Source organism: Lissotriton vulgaris, chromosome 2_1, assembly GCF_964263255.1.
Source record: "Lissotriton vulgaris chromosome 2_1, aLisVul1.2, whole genome shotgun sequence".
Classification (NCBI taxonomy): Eukaryota; Metazoa; Chordata; class Amphibia; order Caudata; family Salamandridae; genus Lissotriton; species Lissotriton vulgaris.
Window position 1 is genome coordinate 399,872,179 of NC_141687.1, and position 27,090 is coordinate 399,899,268.

The 27,090-nt window shown below is 45.6% G+C and overlaps 1 protein-coding gene across 4 annotated transcripts in view; it reads left to right on the forward strand.

The window, feature by feature from the left end:
- Nucleotides 1-27,090, forward strand: part of BMPR2 (bone morphogenetic protein receptor type 2) — a 513,538-nt gene that overhangs the window by 383,184 nt on the left and 103,264 nt on the right. For all 4 annotated transcript variants that reach the window (XM_086955265.1, XM_086955263.1, XM_086955264.1 and 1 more), the window contains exon 9: nucleotides 9,562-9,709. In XM_086955265.1, coding sequence (XP_086811391.1) covers nucleotides 9,562-9,709 — 148 coding nt within the window. The remainder of the gene's footprint in view (nucleotides 1-9,561; nucleotides 9,710-27,090) is intronic.

Consider the following 27,090-nt stretch of genomic DNA (forward strand, 5'->3'; position numbering starts at 1 on the left):
ATGGGCATCTTCTCCATCTTCAGATTGTTTTTCTCCGCCATTGGGTTTGGATGCACTTCGACAACTCAAACTTCGGGATCGAAGTTTTCCAACTTTCTAATGCCAAAAACCTTATAGTTTCGACGGTATTGTTTCCGCTCGGTATCCCTCGACTCGACAACTCTTTCCATCTATCTCTGGTAGTCGACGCGGGCCGTTGGGCCTTTTCGACGCCACGTGGGCCTCCTGCCTATGAAAAGGACCCCGTTCAACAGATGCCCACAATGTCGATCCAAGTTTCCACATAGCGACAAGCATACAGTATGCAACAGGTGCCTATCTCCGGAGCACAACGAAGAAAACTGTCCAGCTTGTGCTCAGTTCCGGTCGAAGAAAACTATCCGGAACTGAAGAGCTGCTCGACAAGAGATGCAGCGACAGGCACCTGAACCGGAGAACATTTTCGACGACTAACATGAACTCCCAGAGGCAGCAGACTCCGACCTAGAACTAGTCACAGTAGAAGACCAGTCGGACTCCGATGATGACATCCCACCGGGGCAAACCGTGAGTACCAAAGCCCCTTCCCTGCCTCCACCTCCAGACAAGGCTCGGGTCAAAGCATCGCCTAAAAGTCTTAGCCGTGACTCAAACACTGCATCAGAAGCCCTGCCTTCCGGGTCGGCTCCGAAGACCATACCTGAGCCTTCCGGTACTCCGGGACCGAGCAAAACACTTACCAAGAAGGCCGTCGACTCATAAAAGGATGCAGAGCTGCGAACGGGCGCCGACATGAAAAAAGTCGTAGATCCGAAAAAGGCCGTCGAGCTAAAGAAGGTCGTCGATCCAAAAAAGACTGTCGACCCGAAGAAGGTCGTCGATCCAAAGAAGACTGTCGACACAAAGAAGGTCGTCGATCCAAAGAAAACCATCGACCCGAAAAGGGCATCGACCCGAAAAAAGGAATCAACCCAAAGTAAGTCGTCGATCGCCACTGAGCCGAAGAATTCAGTCGAACCGAAAAAGGCAGTCGAACCGAAAAAACAGATCGAGCCAAAAAAGGCTGTCTACCCGATAAAGACCGTCGAATCGAAGAAGGTCGTCGAGTCGAACAAGGCCGTCAAGCTGAAAAGAGCAGTCGAGCCGACAAAGGACGTCGAGCCGAAAAAAGCTAAACAGAAAAATAAAAACAAGCAAGCGACTGATCCAAAAACATCGGCGCCGAAGCCACGGACAGTGGAAAAAGAGCTTTTCATCCTGATCCAGTCTTTTTTGGCCCTGCAGTTGATACCATCTTAGAAAAGATGAAAAAAGATACTGACACTGCTAAGTCCATGGGTGCACTTCAATTTCAAAAGTCCAGGAGCTCCTTTCGTCGCTCCTCTTTTCGAGGCTCTGGCAGAGGCAACGCATCCCAAACCTCTTCATCATTTAAAAGTACTACACAAGGCACCTTTAACAAAGGTTCCAACAGAGGAGGTTATAGAGGGAACAATAACCAGGGCAGAGGACGTGGTGGTAATAACACCAGAGCCTCCACCACCAACAAACAGTGACTTGTTCACACTCCCTCCAGACCACTTAACACCAGTCGGAGGCAGAATAACACAATTCCTACCAGTCTGGAACGCCATTACAACAGACAGGTGGGTGAGACAAATTATCCAGTATGGTTACTGCCTGGAACTCACATCTACTCCACCCAACATACCACCCAAACACCGTCCAATGTCCAAAGAACACATCACGCTGTTACAACAAAAGGTGCTATCCATGCTGGAAAAGGGTGCCATAGAGCCAGTACCTTTTCAACATCAAGGGACAGGAGTATACTCTCTATACTTCCTCATTCCCAAAAAGGAAAGGATCCCTCAGACCAATATTGAACCTCAGACATCTGAACCAATACATACTCTCACAACATATCCATATGATCACTCTACAACAAGTACTCCCACTACTCCAGCAAGACGACTTCCTTGCTCCATTAGACCTCAAAGATGCATACTTTCACATCCCTATACATCCTGCTCACAGGAAATATCTCCGGTTCAAAATAGAAGGTCACCACTATCAATTCAAAGTTCTCCCCTTCGGGGTAACTACAGCACCAAGGGTTTTTGCAAAATGCCTAGCAGTAGTAGCAGCACACCTCAGAAGGCAACACATCCATGTGTTCCCCTACCTCGACGATTGGCTCATGAATGCCAACTCATACGCACAGTGTGCAAGCCAAAACTTTTCAGACAATCCAGCTACTGCACAGTCTAGGATTTTCCATAAATTACCCCAAATCACATCTGCAACCCTCCCACATACAACAATATCTGGGAGCAACAATAAATACCTCAGTGGGGAAGGCATATCCAAATCCAGCCAGGATAGCCAACATACAGTCTCTCATTCGAAGATTTCAGCCACAACACTCCCTGCCAGCTCGAGTGTTCATGCAGCTTATAGGCATGATTGTCCCTCATACTCTGCTTCAAGTGCGTCCCTTACAGGAATGCCTAGCACAGCAGTGGAACCAAGCTCAAGGACAACTAAAAGACCTAGTGTTGGTGGACAGTCACACTTACAACTCTCTGCAGTGGTGGAACCCACAAAACCTGTCTCTGGACAGTCAAGCAAAAGACACTACATATAAACCACTTAGAGTTACTAGCAATATTTCTAGCAATGAAAGCCTTTCAGAAATACTTGCGCAACAAAGCTATGGTAATCCGACGGACAACATGACAGCCATGTACTACATCCAAAAACAGGGAGGGACACACTCTCTGCAGCTATCTCACCTAGCACAGAGCATATGGAGGTGGGCAATTCCAAAGAACATCTTTCTCCTGGCAGAACACCTCCCAGGGATAGACAATCAGATAGCAGATCTACTAAGCCGACACAGTCAACAAATACACAAATGGGAGATTCACCCTCAAGTTCTACAACCATTCTTCCAAAAGTGGGGACATCCAGAAATAGATCTGTTTGCCATAAAAGAAAACTCAAAATGCCCGTTCTTTGCCGCCAGGTTCCCACACACGTTGTCACAAGGCAATGCGATATGGATGAACTGGTCAGGCAGATTTGCATACGCTTTTCCACCAACCCCACTGATTCCATTAGTGGCACGCAAACTAAGGCAACAGTCACTCACAATGATCCTGGTTGCTCCCACATGGGCAAGACAGCTATGGTACACGACGCTCCTAGAACTCTCAGTAGTTCCTCACCAAAGACTGCGCCTTTCGCCACAATTGCTAACACCATGGAGAAATCAGGCACCCAGATCCCAATCAGATGAACCTACCGATCTGGCTCCTGAGGTCTTAGAGTTCGGATATCTTAACTTGCCTCCAGACTGCATGAACATTATCAGGGAAGCAAGGCGTCCCCCTACCAGAGCATGCTACGCTGCTAAATGAAAAAGATTTGTAATTTATTGTAATAACCAAATCAATCCATTAGATGCCTCCATCCAAAACATAATCTGTTACCTGCTACATCTTCAAAGATGTAATCTAGCATACTCATCCATAAGGCTACACCTTGCTGCTATAGCAGCATATCTTCAAAACAGACAACATGTGTCCCTGTTCAGAATACCACCTATCAAAGCTTTTATGGAAGGAATTAAAAGAATTATCCCTCCACCTTCGCCAGTCTGGAACTTAAACATAGTACTTACCAGACTCATTGGACACCCTTCGAACCACTTCATTAATGTGAACTACAGTTCTTAACATGGAAGGTGGCATTTTTAATTGCCATTACCTCCCTCAGGCAAGTAAGTGAGCTACAAACACTAACTATTCAGGAACCCTTCAAGCAAATACACCACAATAAGGTAGTGCCTCGTACAAACCCTAAATTTATGCCAACGGTTATCTCCACTTTCCACATCAATCAGTCCATAGAATTGCCAGTTTTCTTTCAAAACCAGCAGTCAGTGGCTGAAAGAGCCCTACACGCACTAGACGTTAAAAGAGCCCTGCTATATTACTTTGACAGAACTAAATCATTCAGAAAGACAAAGCAACTATTTGTTGCCTTTTCACCACAGCATAAGGGTAATCCCATTTCTAAGACAGGAATAGCCAGATGGATAGTTAAATGCATTCAAATATGCTATCAAAAGGCAAAGCGCACTTTAACAGAGCCCCCAAAAGCCCACTCAACGTGCAAAATGGGGGCATCCATGGCTTTCCTAGGAAATATTCCCCTAGAAGACATATGTAGGGCAGCTACGTGGTCTACCATACACACTTTCACTAAACATTACTATGTTGACGTGCAAGCTAAGCAACAAGCTGCTGTGGGCCAGACTGTCCTTAAAACTCTTTTTCAAACCACTGCAGCTGGTACAGGCGACCACCGCTAGAGGAGAAACTGCTATACAGTCTATGCTAAGATACAAATTCAGCAGCCCACATGCCTCGAACGGAAAATGCTACTTACCAGTATGCATCTGTTCTTGTGTAGGTCTGCTGACATTCATATCGCCCACCATCCTCCCCGGTGCCTGTCACAGCTGCAGGGTTATCTTCTTTACATACATTTACATGGTCATCTCTTACTTTCATATACTCCATCTTTGCCACAATGGCGAAAAACAATCTGAAGATGGAGAAGATGCCCATGCGCACTGTAGTCCAGGGGAGGAGTCCCCTTATCTCGTGATACTTCGAAGACTCTTCCAAGACAACAAGGTGCAAACATTCGGACCCAACACTAGGCGGCGATCTATGCTAAGATATGAATGTCCGCAGCCCTACATGCCAAGAACAGATGCATACTGGTAAGTAGCATTTTCCTTTAAGAGATAACAGTATATGCCCCCGACCCTGCACTCCGTGTGATAACGTTTAGTCTGTTGTGTTCCGTCGTTTTCAGCACCAGCAAAACTATCTTCCAAGTTTATAGTTCCAACATTTTGTTTCTTTCCTACTTAATAAGCCTTGCATGCAATGAATTAAATGTTATTTCTCAACGTCAGTGGAGCCTCTGAAATTGCAAATGCTATTGTTTTCGCTCATGTTTATTATACCAGTCAGCCAGCTGTGATTTGTCACACCATCTCCTATACTGGGTATATTTCCACTCAATATTTTGAATTGCTCGCTCAAGTATATACAAAGCGCGTCAACACCTAGAGATGGGTATTAAGCGCTGGATAACCGCAGTTACATTACAAAACAAGGTCCATTCAGGTATTCCTCATCACTTCTGTTATGGCTGAAGAAGTAATGTTCAGTTTGCTCAGATCCTCCTTGGTCTTTCATCATGCCTCTACCATGCCAATAACCGCTCAGGGAGCACCCCATACCCTCTTCGTGCTGCCAACCTTGCTCTCGCACTACAGAATGTCACTTCAGTAGTCCTACATCAAAGGAGATTTTACAAGTAATTTCCATTGAGCTGACAGGTTTGTAAATGCTGCATCTCTAGACTTCCTTTGAACAATATTTTGCTCTTTAGTTTGTTTTTTCACAGTGATCTATTTTCTTCCATTGGTAGCTCGGTGTCTCCTTCTCAATAAAATATTCATACTTTTGGGGGTGTCTATGGTGTGAGCGATTATGTGGCCCCCAATGACATATTGTTCCAAGTATCCTCCTCCTGAGAGCAGCCAACAGCTTGGAGGCAGAAATATAACGGGCACTTTAGAGCAATCCTCCGCCCTTCTTGCGTTCCATGTTGTGCCTGGCCCATATTTGTGTTTTACAGCCCAACAGACACTGGACTAATCCGAGCCTGTTTCCCAACTTAATGTGTGGGCTCATCCAAGCCAGGATTTTTCTTCACTTTTTAAGACATGTAGTCACACAACACCACTCAATACAACGCCAATTCATACAACCACATCACACAGCAGAAATACAATCCACATAATACCACTCAACACCACATAATTCTACTCCACACACTGCTCAATACCACATAAATACACCCCCAAAAAACCCACACCATACCACATACCAATGCACATAAAAAACTCCACACCATGCCACATAATTCTACTCAATATACTTTTACTCTATACCACACTGTTCCATGCCACATATTCAACTCCACACAGTCATTCCACACCACATAATTAAAGTAAAAAAACATTATAACACTCCACAACACAATTTCACTACACACCACATATGTCCAATTTTCAACACATAATTCAACATCATACTACAAAATTCCCCAACACACCACATAATTAAACTCCACTACATAACACTATACAGCACAAAATATCATCATAATTCCAATCCAATACAGACAATACCATGCCACATAATTCCAATGCACTCAAAAGGTACATGAACATAGCTGAGTCTATGGGTGTCCAACAGTCACTAAGTCTTCAATGGTGTTTACAAAGTGCCTAGTGGTGGCAGCAGAGCTCCCTGCACAGAAATACCATACATGTCTTTCATACTGAGACAACTGGTTGATCAAGCAAAGTGGAAACCAAGAATGCTTGACACTCTCAAAAAACAGTGCCTCTATTCACAGCCTAAGTTTCTGCATCTATGGGAACAAAAATGCATCTCCAGCTGCACCACGTTCAGTTCACCTCAAACCAAAATGCAGTGACAGACCAGGCATGCCCCAACATCCAGGCGGTGATGGAATTCTAGTAGCTTCTGCCTCTTTTTCGTACACAGCGTCTTGTTACAGTTCAAAATTTCATGACACTGTTTGGGATAATAGCTTTGCATAACAATTGTACTATAAGTTAAATTGCACTTGCACCCTCTACAGGAATGACTCACAAGGCAGTGGGTACATCTGCCTTGCGAGCCAGATTGCATGGAGGATCGATTGCATGCAACAACCTGGGCTGGTACTCTCTTATTTGGTGGAACAGCAACAATCTTAAACCCGCCTTCCACAAGTGACCATCGTCACCGATGATTCTCTTGTGGGGTGGAAAGCTCACCTCAGTGAGATGACTGCCCAAATCACTTGTACCCTTCAGTTCTAGACGCCACATAAACTAAGTAAAGCTTCACACCTTCAGACTAACCATGAAAGTGTTCCTGACACTTCTACATGGGAAACATTACTATTAATAATAGACAGCATGACAGCCTTGTTCTACATCTAGAAGTAGGTGGCACCCATTCCCTCCTGCTCTCTACCCTAGTTCTCCAGATTTGACTGCAACAACATTCACCTGTTGGTGGAGGGTTTGCCAGGAGTGGAGAGCCACTTTACAGACCTTCACAGCAGGATGCATCTAAAAGTCCACAAGTGGGAACTCCACTCACAAGTCCTTCACAGGTACTTTCAATGATTCCCCTGTCCTGAAAACGCCAAAATACCAAAGCTTTGCCTCCACAGTCCATAGGCAATGCACTTTGAATGAACTGATCAGGAATATTTGCCTTTGCATTTCTGCTTCTTCTCCTCATGCCGTGATGAAGATGAGGCAAGTGTCCATGACCCTCATGCTAGTGGCACCAACTTGGGCAAGACAGCCTTTGTATTCAATGCTCTTAGGATGTTAGTCAACCCTCACAAGAAGTTTCCGCATACCCTAGATCTAATCATCACTATCTGGGTAATCTCAGACACCCATATCCCATAGAGCTTAGTTCGCAATTTAGCACCTCCTTTTCTAGAAAATGATGGCCTCAAACTCCCAGAAGAATGCATTGTTATTCGGCAGGAAGGATGAAAACATAATACACACATTTAAGTAGAAAAGGATCATGCATTACTGCATCTCCAAGCAGTTAGGTTACTCTAAAGTTTGTGGAGGAAATTGTTTCATACCTACTACATGAGTATGGAGCAAGTCTTGGCTACACTTCTATATGCTTACCATTTGCGGCATTTGCCATGTAACGTCGAATCAGACAACGCTCTTCCCTGTTTAAAATTAAGGCCTTCATTGTCACTCTAAAGAGAACAATACCTCACAAGACATCATATCCTGTGCCCCCTAGAGCCCACTCTACATGTAGAAAAAGTGCAACAATTGCCTTTTTTGGGTATGGATGTCTGCAATGCTGCTGCTTAGCTCTACATACTTTCACAAAGCATTATTAGTGGACGAACGGTCTTGCACAACAAGCTTTGGTTGGCCAAGCTGTTTTTTAAGTAACACCTTTTTAGACATCTGCGTCATCTGCTTACTAGCCACCACTTTGTAGAGGAATTGCTTTATACTCTATGCAGAGCATGTGTATCTATAGCCACAAATGCTACTAACTGAAAATGTTACCCTGTAACCATCTGCTTGTAGCATGTAGTGCTGTAGATTCACACGCTCCCAACCATCTCTCCGGAAGCAAGTGATGATAACGGATATTTTCCACGTCCTTCAACTCCCTTGACTATGCACACCACACTCTGTCTTCTACACTGCACTTACACTACTCAACTGAGCGAAAAACCATCAGAGGTGGATCGAGTGTACTAGTGCATTGTGGAAAAGTGGAGCCACAACAGGTATTTTGACCAAACTTTTCTTCAAAGAAAAGCCAGTTGCAAACATCCAGACCCAACACAAGATGGCAAGAGTATGCAGAGCATGTGAATCTACAGCACTACACACTACAAACCGATGGTTACAGGGTAAAAATCATATTTATGTGTCTACTTAGAGGCCATCTACCATCTTGATGTTTCTAGAGCTGTGATGATCTACCTAGAAGAGTAAAAACCTTCAGGGGTTCAATGCAACTCTTTCTGATCTATGGTTATCTTTCACCAGGCAATAAAGTGTCTAAAGCTCCCTTAGCTATGTGGATCGTCTCTTGAATTTAATTTCAAAATCTTAAAATATTCCATCAGAGCTGCCACCTCAAAAACCTTTTACTCATTCTACTAGAGCAAAAGCAACATCACTGGCATTCAGGATACATGCCCCCATTACCGAATTTTGTAAGCAAGTAACAGGGGTCACTCTGCATACTGTTTGTAAATATAAACTCTGGGTACATATCCTAGAAAAGGTGCAGCTTTCAGACAGGAGGTTGTATGCAACTAATTTAATTAAAGCCTGATTGTGGCCTGATTGTGTTATACTGAGTACCCTCTGAAAGTATTATGAGCCATGAGATCATATTCACAAACCGTTGTGATTGAGGGAAAACATAAAATTACTTTCATGATAATTCTAGTGACCTTTCTCCTTGCTCGCTCTCTTTCTCAGCACCAACCCAGCCACCCCCTAAGTTTATACATGCTGCGCTATATCATTGTATGACAGGAGCCCACATGAACTGTTTGTGGTTGTTGGCGATGGACATATTGGAAGAGGTTCATATTCAAGGAGGGATGCTTGAGCATTTAAAATCTTTCTGGCAATCTCAGATTTTTAGGGGAGGCTTTTCCATTCAAGCTTGCTAGGATAGGCGATTGCCTCACACTTGTGAAGGAGAAAGTTCAGGAACTAAGACTGCTGTAATCACGGTAAGGGAAATGTTTCCTACTTTTATTTCACAGTAGCAAGAATAATACAATGAGTTAAAATGTTTTTAACTGACGTGTAATACTGTTTTCTCAGTATTTATATATACTTTAATCCTCAATGGTATTTATATATATACTTTCTCTCACTATTGTTATGTTCAGGTTGGCACAATTCGCTACATGGCCCCAGAAGTGCTGGAAGGAGCAGTAAACCTGCGAGATTGCGAATCTGCTCTAAAACAGGTTGATATGTATGCTCTTGGCCTTATCTACTGGGAGATTTTCATGAGGTGCACAGATCTTTTCCCAGGTAGGAGCGCCGTAAAAGGTGTACTTCTATAATGCACTGCATACTCTTTGGAGTGTCTAGGTGCTTTAAAATGTGTGTAACAGATCTAATAATATTTTGGTTTGTTAATCATGTTACTCTTCCTTCAGTAATGAAAAAAACCTTTCTTCTGCACATTTTTTGTTTGTTCTGAGTTACTGTTTCATTGTTTAGATCTTATTGCAGCCAGATCGTTTACAAATTAGGTGTGTATACCTGTCAGCACTTGGAGACTAAGAGCACAGCCATACCTTATTTTAGACGCATTTGCCATTGTATGCTGCTTCAGTATTCATCACCCTCAAGAAATATGTACAGCTCATGGAATTTAAATTCAGGCCCAAAACAGTGGGGGAAAAGGCAGACCCACCTAAAGAAAAATAAAAAAGCATGTAGTAATATCCCTGCATATTGCCCTCCTAGATGACACCCAACATTTGAGAAAACCTTTCCTATCCTAATAAAGTAGAAAACAACAGGCAATCCGAACATAGCAGCAGATTACACATATAAATGAATATAGCTTTCACTTGTTAATTGGCTCCAATCCTTTTGTCCGTTAGGTGTTTCAGATGAAGGCAAGGTGGATAATGTTATGCAAACCGGTATTCCTTTCCCTTATTTTTGAGTGAGTAACTGAAATTCTGATCGATACTACTAACCGCATATTCCTCAACCTGTGCAGTGAGTGCCAGAAACAGTTGTCTGTGATGGCCCCACTGAGTGTGGCTGTTGTAAATAAAAGTAGCGTAGTCCTTGTAGTTCCTTGTAAGTAGTTTATTCAGGTAACATGGTAAAGTAAGAAGAGGAAACTACTTACAAGGAACTACAAGGACTACACTACTTTTATTTACAACATTGCCTCTGGTGTTTGGGCTTGGGTTATGATTCCAAGTTGCGTGAAGAATGCAATTCTGCACCGGAATGTAATCCAGGACGTGAAGTGAAGCTGTATGTCGCCGAATAATGACAAAAATCACAACCTCTCAGACTTGTTTCCGCTCTTGATGCTGCTGCTTTGTCAAGTCCACTTTGGGGTTAAGGTCGCAGATTTTCTTACGCAGCACCTGACTTCTGAGAGTTTGGTGGTCCAAGGTTTCACCAGCAAAGACAATCCAAATACATTTCACACAAGCCCTCCAGACGGAGAGTCCCAAAAGAGTGAAGCCTTCATGAAGTGGGTGTTCTCTTCCACCAGCTTGGTGTTAAGACCAGTGTAGTGTGCCTCTTAGGCCATAATACGCATGTCTTTTTGGGGCATGGTCATTGAGATCTTGCTGGCAATCCGGGAGGAGTTTCGGGCCTCTTTGCCTCAAACCATTCAAGACAGCTAGGATACAGTTAAATATGTCATTAGGGCTGGCCTGGACTGACTGTTTTGAGCACTTGTGGGGTGCTCAACCGTCACGCCGGGAAGTGACCTACTGTTTTTTTTATTGGGATGTGCAGTCATCTCTATATGCCATTGGCTGGTCTCGTACTTACTGTTTGCAAAAAGGCTGATATTGCACTTGAACACTGTAAAGAAACCAGAAGCACTACTCTTTACTTGGGCCTTTCAACCCCTGCATGACCGCTAATGCAACAGTCCGACCCTTCCAAGGCTACTCCAGAGGGCTTGCGTATTGACACAGCCAAGCTCCCCCAGCACTCCCCAACCCTTTCAGCAGTCACCCCAGTCTTTTTGGTGGCAGCGGACAGAGCACGCAGGTCACCAATAGCACTGTTCCACCTAGTTCTCTGCCCCTGTGGCTTCACCCTCCAAACCATTTTAGTTTGGCCTTATCAGAGCACAAACACCCTGTGGGAGGCAGGATCACACATTTTCTTCCAGGGTGGCAGGCGATTACATCTGACAGATGGGTCCTCAAGAAGGGCTATGCTCTCCATTCCATTCCAACCCACCTCAACTCCCCCACACATCAGAGTGGATTTCAGTGAAGCACCTATCCATCTTGCTGTAAGAGGTGCAGGCTTTATTGTCTAACGGGGCCATTGAGAGGGTGCTGGGCTTGGATCTAGGGATGGGTTATTGCTTATGCTATTTCCCTGTGCCATAGAAGGATAGAGGCCTTCATCCTAGTTTGGATCTTTGCCTTCTGAATGCTTTCTTCCGGAAAGAAAAAATCAAAATACTTACATTGGCTCAAGTTCTGTGTGCCCTGGACTCATGAGGGTGGTTGCCTTGGACCTGCAGGGCACATACTTTAATGTGACCTTCCTGCATTCCCACATGCGTTATCTGCAGTTCAAGGTTAGCCAGGAGCATTTTTAGTTTGCAGCGCCTCTCAGGTGTTCAAGAAAGTGATGGTGGTGGTCGTTGCCTCTCTTCTAAGGTTGCGGGTCCCAGTTTTGCCCTACCTAAAGGACTAGCACTGTTAAAGGCAAGCTCACCAAAATTAGGGATAGACTGCCTCCCTTTGAGGTTGAACCTCCTGACATAACTGGATTTCTCGGTAAAACAGACCAAAGTCATACCTGACTCTTTCGCAGTGGCTTCCCCCTTAGGAATCCTTCCCTACGTCACAACTAGTCCAGTACATTCAAGCTATGATCCCAGTGTTTCAGCCTTGGCCCTGGCCCTGAATCTGAGTGAGAGTGGCTATGAGGTTTCTTGGCTTGCTTTTCTCATGCATCTTGCTTTTCCACTTAGCCGGCTGGCATATGCAGGTTATGCAGTGGAATCTGAAGTCTCAATGGGCCCAGTATTGGAGAAAACCTATTGAATGTCATGTAGGTTTCAGAAGTGTATTTATTGGATCTGCTTTGGTGGATGCTAGACTGCAACCTCAACAGTTTCAGATTCCTCTCTCTTCTCCTCTCCGCAATGGTGATGGTGCTGGTTATCTGGGAGATGGTCCATATATCTGGGAAAGCTGGAAGCCAGAATTCTGAAGATCATCAGGAATGACTGGGCCCAGGTTATCCTTGTGGCTCTGGGAGAGTTGAAGGCCAGAATTCTGAAGATTATCAGGAATGTCTGGGACAAAGTGATCCTAGTGGCTCACGATTGGACCAGGAGAGTGTGGTACCCGGAACTTCTGGGACTGAGCATTTGTCCCCAAATCAGGCAACTGATCTAAAAGGATCTTCTGTATCAGCTGCAGGGCAGTCTACATTTCCATGCTCCGAGATTGTTCTGCAGCAGCTGACCATGTTTGAAATACCTCCTGAGGTTGTGGATGGCCCTTTATAAAATCTATTTACACAGGACACTGGAACAAATGTGTGGCCTTGTGGGGAGTCCGCAATACAGACTCCCAACAAAGCAAACTGTTGGATGGTTTGTTTTATCTTTGACCCATTAAGGTCTTGCGGTGGTTACCACCAAAGGCTATTTTTCGTTCCTTTATGTGGTTTTGTGTTTGCCAGACCAACCATCCTTGTTTAAATCACCTGTTATGATGATGTCCGTTAAAGGTTTGGCACGCACATTCCTCCTGTTTGTAATGCCATTGTGGGATCTTAATTTAGCCCTAACTTTCCTTGTGTACCCTCTTTGATCCAGTGCACAGCTGCTTGTTGCATCTTCTGATTCTTAAAGCCATCTTCCTCATCAGGATCACTTCAGCACCATGCATGAGTGAGCTGTAGACTCTCACTCGGTGCAGCCTCCCTACACCACCCTTTTTCCAAACCCACTGTTGTTGAGGACCAGTGTGGACTTTTTGCATGAATCTCATCTTTTCACATTGGTCATCCAATGCCCGCTAAAAGAGGAGATACTCTCATCGACCCACATGAGCCTTAAGCTTTTACATAGATCTCACCAAAGACCATTGGGTGGACAGTCAGCATTTTATGAGGTTCTTGGGCCAAAGAGAGCTATGGTGGTACAGAAAAGGACTTCGTCAAGGTGGATAGGTCTCTGTATTAAGATCTGCTTCTCTTTGGCCAAGAAACAGCCTCCAAAGAGCTGGGGCTAATTAACAACAACACCGTGTTGGCATGCGGAGTTCCTGTTATTGACCTCTGTTAGGCTGTGATATTGGCATTGAAGCCCTACAGCCAGGTCAGGCAGAAAGGGCATTTCGTCCATTAGGTCTTATAAATATTTTTAGTCTAAGCCCACTCCACAGACTATCCTTGTGAGGTATTTCTGTGGTATCTGTACTAAAGGTGAGGAATATGTGGTAAGCTATATCCATCAGAAGCCCAGTTTCTTAACTTGAATTACACTCTTTATGGTGAGCACTCTATCTAACTCCATATTCCTCAGTGCCCTCCCACCTCCACGTTCTGTAACATGGTCTCCTTTTTACCATCTAAAAAGGTCCTAGATCTGCACACTGCTGCTGAAAATTTTGTGCTTCGTGTTCAAGGTTGAGGGAAGAGTCAATCAAGAAACTGACATCCGCACTTGGGGTTGTCACCTATGTGAGGCTCGGTTCTGTCACTTCCAGGGTGAAATGAGGTCAGTGTGGAGCTGCACGATGCCACTTAGGGGTTCATGGTAGCACTGCTGTAAAACCTGCCGGATCCAGTCTGGCTCCTGGGGAATATTCTGGAGGTGAGGAATCTGGGGTTACGGTATTGACCAGAAAGCGTGTTACCAAAGGAAAGTAATTTGTTGTTGGAGAGTGCAGTCACTCAAAGGCATAGTAAAGTAATTTGAAAGGTCTGCAAAACGTTCCATGATTAGCTATTTGAAAGTGTCGCAGAGTTAGCCTATTTCAGAGCTGTGGATCTAGGACAGAGAATAACCATCCTCCCAACAACGCACTACTTAAAATTGAAGGGGGTTGTAAGGACACTAAATGAAGGAGGACCCTGTATTGTGGAGGCTGGGAGCCTCATTTTGGACTGGTCTGTTGCAAATACATTTAGGTGATCGATCATTAAAGTTCCAATGAGCAAAAGATAAGTCCTTAAAGTGATCCGTTCCCCTGGAAACCGGTAGAGTAGCAGACATCAGTGACGTTACCTAATTTGGAAGAACGTATATCGACCTGAACTTTTTTTTACTAACCGTGCTATATGGTAGACTCATTTACATATTCTAATCTGAATATTATGGCAGCTTCCAAGACTGGATGCCGAAGGTGCTGTGGATTAAAAGGGAGAATCCTCCACAACAGTCTCATCTGATAAAAACAAGCTTCCGGCATATCGAGACAAAATTAAAAAGTCTTGACCATGTATAAATAGGACAGAGAACAATATCACAGGGCCAAAGGCAATTGTGCCCGGAAGAATTCAGCTTTGCTTTAAAAATCAGACTGTTAAATCTTCCTACGTACAATCATAATGCAAAAGTTAAAAGGAAGCCCACTAAGCGCTTCTGATAGCCAACATTGATATTTCTTCCTAAAAGCACCGATCTATAAATACTGAGCTTTGACTATTTTTAAGGGTTCTTTTTTACCCCGTCAAATCTTTTTTGGGGAGGCTTCCCTCTGAAGTCTTTTGGTTTTAGCTGTCATTTAACGTTTTTTGCTGTGACTGTTCACAACTTCTGAACGTTTCCATACTTTGTCAGAGAACTCAAAAAGGGCATTATTGGGCTTGATATGCAGAGCCATTGGACAGAGGGCTGAAGGGGTCTAGTCTGCTGATGCAGTCTACTCTGAAAATTGTTATGGCTCTAAAACAAAGCTGTCTGATGTTGTGGAAGTAATGCTATTGAAGCAGAGTCTGCTAAGACTGAAACATTTTAGGAGGATACGTTTTGGAACATATTCCTAAATCTAAAAGTATCCATCCTCAAATGTTCCTGTAAAAAGTCCTGGAATTTTGCATAACATTATTATAGGTACATTTAGGAAACAATATACAATCGCTAGAAAAGACAGAAACATAGAGACAGCTCTAATCATGATGCCACATCACCTCCATCAGCCTCAAGACCAAAAAATCAACATAGACTTTAATTGTCCATGAGATAGCACTGAAATATTTCTCAACCTCGTATCGTAATTAATATTACTTCAGTGCTGATAAATCCATGTTGAAAATGAACAGCTTTCAAGACTGAAAAAATTAGGATGCAAAATGCTTTAGTCGAAGCATTCACTATAAATAATTGTTATATTTTGAGGAGGCTATTTTCCTTCAAATGAAAACTAAAGAGAGGAAGGGATAAAAGGTCAAATGGCCAACTACATACACCACATAATAAAAAGCCAGATCTACCTGCAATTGCTCACAATTTGACACGTCCTAATGCCACATATAAGGAGACTCAGTAAATCACATATTATTCTGCAAGCAGCACATATATTTTATAAAGTCCGGATAGAAGAGAATTATTAGGCATCTTGTGAAGTCCCTACATTTGAGTCACCCTTGTATAGAGAGCAGCAGGTTTGTATGATGGTGGAGAGAGAGCTTATCAGGTGTATTCCTTTTTTTTTTTACATTTTTTTTATTGAGCAAAGCAGAGGATAAACAGAAAAAGAGAAAAAAACATATATCTTTTACAAGGGTTTTTAGCAGCTCACTGTAACATTGAGTAAAATCTTCCTATCTTTGACCAAAATTATTCTATACATAGCATCTTATACACCATATAATAATAAAATAAATATATATATATATATATATATTTATTCACTACCACCATTTTGCTATCACAATATGTTAATAAACGGCCCTGCTTCTACATATCTGGCCAAACTTGTTATTCATAAAGTGGCTTGTGCAAAAAAGTGCTAAACAGTGCAATGTGCAAAATACTACCATACTATACCAACACACTATTCCACGAGACCAGCTTAACTGGCCTCTACTATCAATATCCATAAAGTGTCTTGTGGATGCAAAATAAGCCCTGTTGCTATAAGGAACAGATGCCTGATAACAATTCCTAATCCCTAGTACCATCACAATATCACAATATGATGATAAATGTCCCTAATTCTACATTTCTGGCCGAAATTGTTGTTACTCATAAAGTGACTTGTGCAAAAAGTGCTAAGTGCGAAGTACTACCATATTATACCAACACACTATACCACAGCCCAACTTGACTGGCCTTCAGTATCAGTATACATAAAGTCTCTTGTGCTAAAGTGCTTGGATGAAAAAAAAAAAGCCCCAATGCTACAAGGGGATAGAAGGCATATAGTCCACATTTTCAAATTGACATCCTATTACTATGGAAATATTATATGGAGGCTAAAAGTTCGCTGTTATGATACTTCCAATTTTTATTAAACTTTCTTGTGGATCCTATTCTTTTGGCATATGCCTCTTCAAAACTTTTGGTCCGGCTCATCTTATTCCCCCACTTAGCATAGGATGGTATCTCCGTTGACCTCCAGTTTTGTAATATTAAAGAGTGGGCAACCAACATACAAATTGTCATATAGGATTCTTCTGACCTAGACAAATCATTTCTCTTCTTTGAGATGCCAAAGAGTGCAATCTCAGCTTCGGGTTCAATTACCTTGTTATTATCCCAACTGACTGCAGAGATTTCACACCAATAGTTGCCCAGTTTGGGACATGTATAAAAAGTATGAAGCCAATCTCCACTCTCCAAGCATTGGCATCTAAAACATCTATTTTCTACACCCGAAAAGCGTTTATTTAACGCTTTGGGGGTTAGATAAGCCAGCCAACGCGATATAAAAGACATTCTCTTGAAATTGGCTGCGCGAAGACTCTTGCCACCCAACTGAGCAATCCGTTCCCATTCCTGTCTTGAGAAGGGGTGTATAAGCAGGGGGGGTTTACCCAAACATAGTCACTGGGACCTGGGCTCTGAACGTACTGAAAGGAAGGGGTCCCAGCGAGAGTGTGATGTGATGTGAAGAATTCAAACAATTATTTACAAAGACAATGAATGCATCCACATTGTTTTATTCACAATGGGACAAAGTATACTGAATATACAAACAACTAATCAACAATGATAAACGGTTGTACAGTGCCCCAGGGAGGGAGGGGGAGGTGATCAGGTGAGGATAATGTGCTGGAAGGGAATTAGTGACAGTAAAATCGGCCAGTTATCATAACTGTATTGGCGAGTTATATACAAAAACACAGGACCATTGGTTCGAAGCTGAAGTCCAAGCATATCATACTTCACAAAATACAATAAATGGAAAGATAGTGGCGTGAAGTTGACGATCAAATAGGTTGTTGTCGACGTTTTGACGGGACAAGAATCAGGTGTTTGAGGCCATCCATCTTCCCTGGACAAAGCCAGACTGGTCGACATGAATTAATTCCTGAGCAATCGGGGAGAAACGCTGGGCCCAAATTTTCATAGGAATTTTAAAATCGGCATTAAGGAGGCTGATTGGCCTTTACAAATTGACTTCTTTATTATCCTTCCCCTTTTTAACAAAGATGATTAAGATGCATTCCTTAAAACTAGGAGGGACCTGTTCTCCCAGTCTTACAGCATTAAATAATTTGGACAAGAATGGAGTCAATTCTTTTGAAAAAGATTTATAAAATTTAATTGGGAGTCCATCAGCTCCGCAAGCTTTTGCTCCAGCAATCGATTTTACTGTATCACAGATTTCTAAATCTGAAATTTCACTCTCTAGTTTATCTATCAATCAATCAATCAATCAATCAAAGCATTTATATAGCGCGCTACTCACCCGAAGGGTCTCAAGGCGCTTTGGGAGGGGGGTCCGCTACTGCTCGAACAGCCAGATCTTGAGCTGCTTCCTGAAGGCGAGGTGGTCTTGGGTCAGGCGGAGGTGGGTCGGGAGGGAGTTCCAGGTCTTGGCGGCTAGGTGGGAGAAGGATCTTCCTCCTGTTGTGGCTCTTCGGATGCGGGGGACGGCGGCGAGGGCGTGGCTGGTCGATCGGAGGTGGCGTGTGGGAGCGTAGAAGTTGAGGCGGCTGTTGAGGTAACTTGGGCCTTGGTTGTGGAGTGCTTTGTGTGCGTGGGTGAGGAGACGGAAGGTGATTGTCTTGTTGACCGGGAGCCAGTGCAGGTCCCTCAGGTGACTGGAGATGTGGCTGTGTCTGGGGATGTCGAGGATGAGTCTCGCTGAGGCGTTCTGGATCCGCTGGAGTCTCTTCTGGAGCTTGGCGGTGGTTCCGGCGTAGAGGGTGTTGCCGTAGTCCAGTCGGCTGGTGACGAGGGCTTGGGTGACCGTCTTCCTGGTCTCGGTGGGGATCCACCGGAAGATCTTACGTAGCATGCGCAGGGTGTTGAAACAAGACGAGGAGACGGCGTTGACTTGTCTGTTCATGGAGAGGGAGGAATCCAGGATGAAGCCCAGGTTGCGTGCGTGGTCTGTCGGTTTGGGTGCGGCGCCCAGGGCGGGGGGCCACCAGGAGTCATCCCAGGCGGAGGGTGAGGGGCCCAGGATGAGGACTTCCGTCTTGTCTGAGTTCAGTTTCAGGCGGCTGGTCATCATCCACTCGGCTACGTGTTTCATCCCTTCGTGTAGGTTGGCTCTGGCGGTGGCGGGGTTGTTGGTCAGGGAGAGGATCAGCTGTGTGTCGTCGGCGTAGGAGATGATGCTGATGCTGAGGTTGTGTTGGCGTGCGATGGCCGCAAGGGGGCTCATGTAGACATTGAAGAGCGTGGGGCTGAGCGAGGAGCCCTGAGGGACGCAGCAGATGACTTCCGTGGCTTCTGATCTGAACGGTGTTAGGTGGACTCTATGTGTCCTTCCAGCGAGGAAGGAGATGATCCACTCCAGTGCCTTCTCCTGGATTCCGACGTTGCTGAGGCGCTGCACTAGGGTGCGGTGGCAGACAGTGTCGAATGCCGCGGAGAGGTCTAGGAGGATGAGGGCCGCTGTTTCTCCGTTGTCGAGCAGGGCTCGGATGTCATCGCTGGCGGCGATGAGGGCGGTCTCGGTGCTGTGGTTGGCCCTGAAGCCCGACTGTGAGGGGTCGAGGGAACCGTTCGTCTCGAGGAAGGCGGCCAGCTGCTTGTTGACTGTCTTCTCGATGACTGTGGCTGTAAACGGGAGGAGCGAGATGGGGTGGAAGTTCTTGAGTTCGGTGGGGTCCGCTGTTGGTTTCTTTAGTAGAGCGCTGGGTTCGGCGTGCTTCCAGCTCTCAGGGAAGGTGGCGGTGTCGAAGGAGATGTTGATGATGTCCCGCAGGTGGGGTGCGATGACAGCGTTGGCCTTGTTGAAGACTCTGGTGAGGGAAGGGGTCGGTTGGCGATCCGGAGTGGATGGAGCTCATCGTGCGGATGGTGTCTTCGGTGCTGATTGGGGTCCAGGCGCTGAGGGTGGTGGTAGGAGGCGTTGGTGCGGTCGTGGGGAGCGTTGGTTGTGTGCTGAAGCTGTTGTGTATGTCAGCGATCTTGTTGTGGAAGTAGGAGGCGAAGGAGTTGCAGAGGTCTTGTGATGGGGTGATGTCGTTGCTTCCGGCGTTGGGGTTGGAGAGCTCTTTCACGATGTTGAAGAGTTCCTTGCTGTTGTGTGCATTGTTGTCCAGTCGTTCCTTGAATGCTGTTTTCTTGGTGGCGCGGATCAGTTGATGGTGCTCTCGGGTGGCGAGCTTGAGGGTGGTCATGTTGTCTGGTGTTGGGTCTCTTCTCCAGGCTTTCTCGAGGGCTCGGCAGTTCTTCTTGGAGCTCTTGAGTTCGTCGGTGAACCATGGGGCCTTCTTGCTGCTGGGTCTGCTGGGTGGGGTCCTCAGCGGGGCGAGGTTGTCTGCGCAGCTGCTGATCCACTTCGTGAGGTTGTCGGCGGCCTGGCTGGGGTTCGCAGCGCTGGCGGGAGGGTGCTGGCTCAGGGATGCGGCGAGCTGGTCGGCCGTGATCTTGTTCCAGCTTCTTCGTGCAACCTGTTGCTGGTGGTGGTGGATCGTGATCCTTCTGAAGCTGAAGTCGACGCAGCTGTGGTCCGTCCAGTGGAGTTCGGTGGCGTGGCTGAAGGTGATGTCTTTGCTGGATGAGAAGATGGCGTCGAGTGTGTGTCCGGCGAGGTGGGTGGGGGAGGTCACCAGCTGCTTGAGTCCGAGGTTGGCGAGGTTGTCCAGCAGGGTGGTGGTGTTGCGGTCGTTGTTGTTCTCCAGGTGGAAGTTGAGGTCCCCGAGGAGGATGTAGTCTGCGGAGGGGAGGGCGTGCGGGCTGATGAAGTCAGCGATGTCTTCGCTGAATTGTGTGCGTGGTCCCGGGGGTCTGTAGATGAGGATGCCTCTGAGGGTGGTCTTGGGGTCGGTGTTGATCTGGAAGTGCAGGTGTTCGGCGGTTGTGAGGGTGTCGTCGGTGTTGGTCGCAATGCGGATGGTGTTCCTGTGGATGATGGCGATGCCTCCTCCGGTCTGGTTGGTGCGGTCTCTCCGGGTGATCTTGTAGCCCTCCGGGATGGGGATGGCGATGGCGATGTCGGGTGCTGAGGATGCGTTCATCCATGTTTCCGTGAGGAAGGCAACGTCTGGAGATGTGGTGTCGAGGAGGTTCCAGAGTTCGACGGCGTGTCTGTGGACGGAGCGGGTGTTGAGCAGGATGCACTTCAGGTGGCTGCTGCTGGTGCTTGGCTTGGTGGGTGTTGGTGTAGTGCAGGTCCGGATGCAGGTGAACTTGCAGGAGAGGTAGCTGAAAGGTCCGTGGGTGCGTCTCGGCGTGGCTCGGTAGCATCCCGGGACTCGGCCGGTGTTGAGTGCGTTGAGGGTGGCGGCGTCGAACGTCCGCCGGATGGGCTGGGGTGCGCGGGGGCCAGGGGTACGGGCGCTGGGCGTGGTCCAGGCACGGACAGGCGCAGACGGGCTTACCTTTGGCACGCCCGCTGCGCGTCAACGCTGCGCGTTTGCCACTCTGCCATAAGTGGAGAGTGGGGGGGCGGAGCGTGGGAGGAGCAGCTGGGAGGCGGGAGTGGGGCGGCGAATGGGAGGGCGACACAGGGGAGTGGGCGGGGCTGCAGGGGGCAGCGGCGGGGAGGTGGTGGGAAAACGCGGCGGGGGCTGGCCTCGGCAAGGGGGGGACAGGGGACAACGGCTGGTGAAAGGCGGGAAAAGCTGGCAACGTCGGGACAAAAACACGGGCAGAAAAGCAGGAAACAGACGGTGACACGGCGGAGTTAGGTAGCAGGGGGAAGGAGCAGGCAGCGCAGGCGGGGCACAATCAGAAGCGGCGGCCGGGGACCAGGGGCACCGCTGCGGGCAGCGGCCGCACAAGCCTGGGACCAGGGGCACAGTAGACGGGCAGTGGCGGCACTAGGCGGCAGCGGGGGCACACTTGACGCACACCTGGAGGAGTGACCTCGGTGCGTGGGGTGACCGATAAAGCAGATACCATAGGGAGATGGACTTCATCAAAATAAATGTAAATATGTTCCGTCTCTACCGCATTTGTCGTAGAATACAACTGAGAGTAATGATCTAGAAATACTCTGGCTATGTCCTCCTTATCTCTGACTATATTTTTTGTTTTGGGATCAATAATCTCCATAATTGCAGATTTCTCCTGTTTGGCTTTTGTCTGCCCTGCTAGCATCTTCCCCACTATTTGACTGTCTTCATATGTCTTGTGCTGGAAGGTTTTAGAGCTGTTAATCTCCTCGATTAAAAGAAAATTCCTTTTAGGCCTCTTTCGCCCTTTCCAATTGTAGGGCTGTATCTGCCCCCCCTGAGACTGAAAGGAAACAGAAGCCCTAGACACATCCATCTGCAGCTTGTTGATCTTGTCTCGCCTTTTTCTCATCTGTGCGGCAGACCTTGCTTTCATGTGACCTCTTATCGCTGCCTTAAAGCCTCCCCACAGTGAAAACATTTCTGCTGTGCCCTCATTCCGATTACAAAAAACTCCTGTATCCATTCCCTAGTTGAGGCCACCCATATAGAATCTTGGAGGAGCAGCCGGTCCATCTGCCACCTGGACTGAGTTTTAACTCCCCCTTCGATCTCTACTTTAACCTCGACCAGAGAATGATCAGAAAAAGGATTAGTCCCTAGAGAGGTACCTAATACTCTTAGAGAACGAGAGCTGAGGATAAAATCTATCCGGGAGGCTGTGTGAAACTGCTTGGAATAACAAATAAATTCGGCCGCCTGGGGATTACAAAACCGCCATTGGTCTACTAATAAATGCTCCTGATTTAGGGGTTCCAAAACTTTCCTAGTCTGAGGTTTCAGCTCTTTTTTATTCTTATTAGCGGTATCTTTTGAAATCACCACCAATCACGATTTTCCCCGGGACTCCTCTAAGTAACTCAGTAATCCTAAGTAATGGGGTAGTATCATCGACTATTGGGCCATGATAATTTATCAAATTTAACAGCATTCCATTCAGCTTAGCCTCTGCCCAAATCCATCGCCCCTTCGGGTCTCTCCTAATTTGCCCAAACTCCCAGGGAAGATTACGCCTAAAATAAATTGCCACCCCTCTTTGAGCTAACCCAGCAGAGGCAAAAAACACATGAGAAAAATATGTAGGTAAAAAGAATTTAGGAAAATGTGTTTTCAAATGGGTCTCTTGAAAAAAACAGGACCTGTGGAGTGCAAGTGATTAACCATCTTATTAGTGCCCCATACTTGGATTTATTTAGTATCCCTTTAACATTTACAGATTGAATACAACACCTACTGTTCCTACTAATCATTGTTCTTCCTCTTTTCAAACCTGATCATAAACTTGTACTTTTCTGTATTCTTAACTAATACCGCTCTTCTTTTGCTCATTTTACACCTAAACTTTTTAACCACCCCCAACCCTTTTCCTCCCCCAACCCTCCCCAGAGGTGGAACCCCTACTACCCCACACACTCCACCTTTTGCTGTCCCCCACTTCCTTCAGAGGTGCCATGTTATTGCACCTGGTTAACCCTCACCCTCCGCATCCTTTTTTTTTGTATCTAATCCTTAATCAAGTTAGATATAGCAGCCTTTCTAAGCTACTGTATTCATTTTCAAATCATTCCTCATTTTTTTTCAAATTTTTTCCATTTTTCCATCTTTCCTTTCACTGAATCATGTACTATAGAGAATTCGAAAGCCCCTTTCTCCAGACTCTCTTGCCGCATAAAAAAACATACACACACCCCTTACTGCGGCCCGACATTTCCTTCAAAAGCTCTTGTGCATCATCTAGATTAGTGAACATGTGAAACTTCCCTTTAACAAGGACTGTTGGGCGATAGATGCCTGCACCCCTTGTGCCTTGAACAGAAAGAGCAGTTTAACAAATTCCTTCCGTCTCCGAGCAGCAGCTGCCGACATGTCCGGAAAGATTCTACAGTTCGACGTTTCATTCACAGGGAACTGTTTTTGCTGTATAGCCCTGGTAAGAATCTTCCCCTTTATCCGATAATCTGAAAAGTTGACTAGAATTGTACGTGGACCACTTGAGCTTGGCAGCGGATGAAATGGAACCCTATGGACCCTTGTAATGGTCAAGTCTCCGCTAAAGTCAAGCAGGACTTTTGCTTTGATGAAAGTCTCCCCACATTGTGGTGTCTGCGCTCCCTCCATCCTCTCTGGCACACCCACAATCCGGAGGTTTGAGCGCCGGGAATGGTTCTTCAACTCCTCAAGTTTATTCTTCAGTAGAAGTTTGTCTTTATTAACATCGTGCACTTTACTGAGTAGTCCTGACATCTGGTCTTCCAACTGAGAAATCCGTGATTCTGCTTCCTGTACTCTGCCTGGGAGACCTGTAACTGCCTCCTTATTTTATTTAATCTAGAATGCAGAGAGGTGATTTCGTTCTCTTGGGATTTCTTCATATCCCTTATCTCTTCGAGGATAAGATTAAGCAACATTTTAATTTCCATTTGTTTAGTTGCCTCAGCTGCCACTTCAGGGCCCTCTACCAATGCACTCAACATATCCATATCGTGTTTGGAGCCAAGAGCTTGATCATTTTGTAGAGCCTGAATTTGTAGAGAGGGAGTCAAATTACTCCTATCTTGAGCCTGTACTTGCCTAGCCTGAACAGAAGATGCTGATGAAAGAGCTAAGGCTTGTGCCGTACTATTACAGGCTGAGGAGGCTGGAGCGGTGGGGGAGGGTGAGTTTGGCAGATTCAATTCTAGTTCTTGCGTCAGCAGTAGGATTGGATCTTGAAGGTGAAGGTAGCGAGTTTTGCTTGTCTGGGGTAACTGGTGCCGTCGAAGAATTCTCTGGCGATGTTAAGGTTGACAAACCTAAGTCCAATGGAAGTGGACCAGGAGAGGCTGAGTCGGGGCCAGAAACTATATTTTGAAGTGGAGATAGAGTGACAACCTGGGGGGTAGGCTGTACCAATTTTTTTTAACAAACAGGGGGGAATTCCTTCCTCCCCCCTCCTCCTTTTTGCCAACTTTTCCTTTTGGACAAACTTCTGGCTGATCCATAACGTCTCCAGCTTTACTAGTAGAAATTGCAACAATTATGGGGGGAGTTCCGGCTTCCGTAAGCATCACTGGAAACTCTGTTATTGCTTCCAATGGCAACACCTCCTCATCTGAGCTCTCAAAGCTAGAGTTTTGAAGTTGGGACTCCCCCATTACTCCTGACTTGCTGCTACCTGCTGCCAAATTTTTCTGTGCCTTGGCTAGCCGTGTTTTAACTTTGAAGGCAGTATTAACATCGCCTCTGGCTACCAGCCGGCCCAATTTGTCGCGTCTCCCCATATTCACTTGGGTAATCAAAATTGATCAAATTACAGCCGTAAAGGTGGTTCACAGACTCACAGACTCACATACTTACACTAACGGCACATCAGCAGCTCTTTAATGTCCAGTACCCTAAACCAAAGAAAGGGAGCCAGCAAAAAAAAAAAAAAAAAAAATGTTTCTTTCTTTTTTCCCCTCCTCCTTCAGAACACAAAAAAGTTTGTTGTAGTTTTTTTTTGCCACAGTGTAGCACACCACCCTGTTCTCTCTTTAATATCTTTTTATTTATTGTTCTATTGACCCTTCGTTTTCTATTTTCTCCAGCCCTTCCTTACTAGCCCTTCCTCACCTGGTTCTCCACTCTCTATTTGTCCATCCCCTTGCGTCCTTTTTACAGCCTTCAGGCGTCCCTTTCCAGGCTTCAGGTCCTCGGAGCTCACTGCTCGCCTGCTCCTTCCTGCATTCGTTACTGGGCACTCTCAAACTGCCTCACTTTTTTTTTCTTTCCCCCTCTTCTCACCGCCGCCGTAGTCCCAACGTTGTTTCCTCAGAAGAAAGAGAAAAATCAGGTCTCCAGCTCCTTCCTTTTACCGCGACCTAATGTCCCGCTTGTATCCTTTGCAGCATTTTCTCAGGATCAAACGCGGCATGAAAGCTAACCGCTGGCCGAGCAAACACGCACAACACGAGGAATCGCCATTGCGGGGGGCCATGGCTACCGAGGCTATCCGTAGGTGTGGCTCTCCGGCATCCTTTCTCCTGCATTACAGTCTCCAATCAGAAAGAAACCAATCAGACGCCACATATAAGGAGACTCAGTAAATCACATATTATTCTGCAAGCAGCGCATATATTTTATAAAGTCCGGATGCCTATATGATAGGCCAGAATAGAAGAGCATTATTAGGCGTCTTGTGAAGTCTCTACATTTGAGTCACCCTTGTATACAGAGCAGCAGGTTTGTATGATGGTGGAGAGAGAGCTTATCAGGTGTATTCTTGTAGAAATATTAACACTACTTTAATCAACAACTTGCAGTGCTTACCGACTTTTTGCTCCCATCCAGAGATAGCCCCACCTGGCTAAACTATGGTTGATCAAATCTAGGTTTGAGGGAATTTGTGTAAGCTGTTCCATGTAAGTGGGGAGAATGAGGGAAAGATGGAGAAAAAGAGGACAAGCTTATGCTTAGCCACAATCTGTAATAGTTGGTATTTAAAGAAAGTACTGTCAACCTGTGTATCTCCACCAGGCAATGTTGCTTATTTGAATTTGAGGTAGGTATACCACAGAGAAGACATGAAAACTCTTCTCATATACTAACTTGACGCAGTAGCACAGTAGGAAAGCTACCAGTGTAATGCCACAAGTCAAAGTTACTTTTAACTTGTACATCAGATCCTTAGTGGATGCATCAGGCACCTTTAGAAGACTTCCAACCATGGGTTTAGTAGCCAACCATTATTTTTAACTGTTACTTTGTGAGAGTCATGATAATAGACTTAATGCACCTAGCCAGAGGCAAATAGGACCAAGCTAATTCTACATACACCCAAAACCGCATTGCATAGGGAAATGTATGGTTAAAAAATAGATACAGAATATTTACATGCACTTTTCCACTGACATATTTATTGGTACAGGTGGGTAGTTAAGTTGGACAATGAGAATGATGCTCATTCCACTGGCAATGTCAAGGCACGTGCTTCTCATATTAGATATATCAGTCCCTAATTGGAAGCTGCTTATACCTCTAGATTTACTCAGTTTGCATTGAGTAATAATTAATCTAGAGTCTGAGGCTCTATAATTTTCATATTTAAAATGACCACAAATGTATTGATGCCCTCAAAGAAGTTACATATCCCACAGCTACTGGAAGATTGTGCCGATCAAACC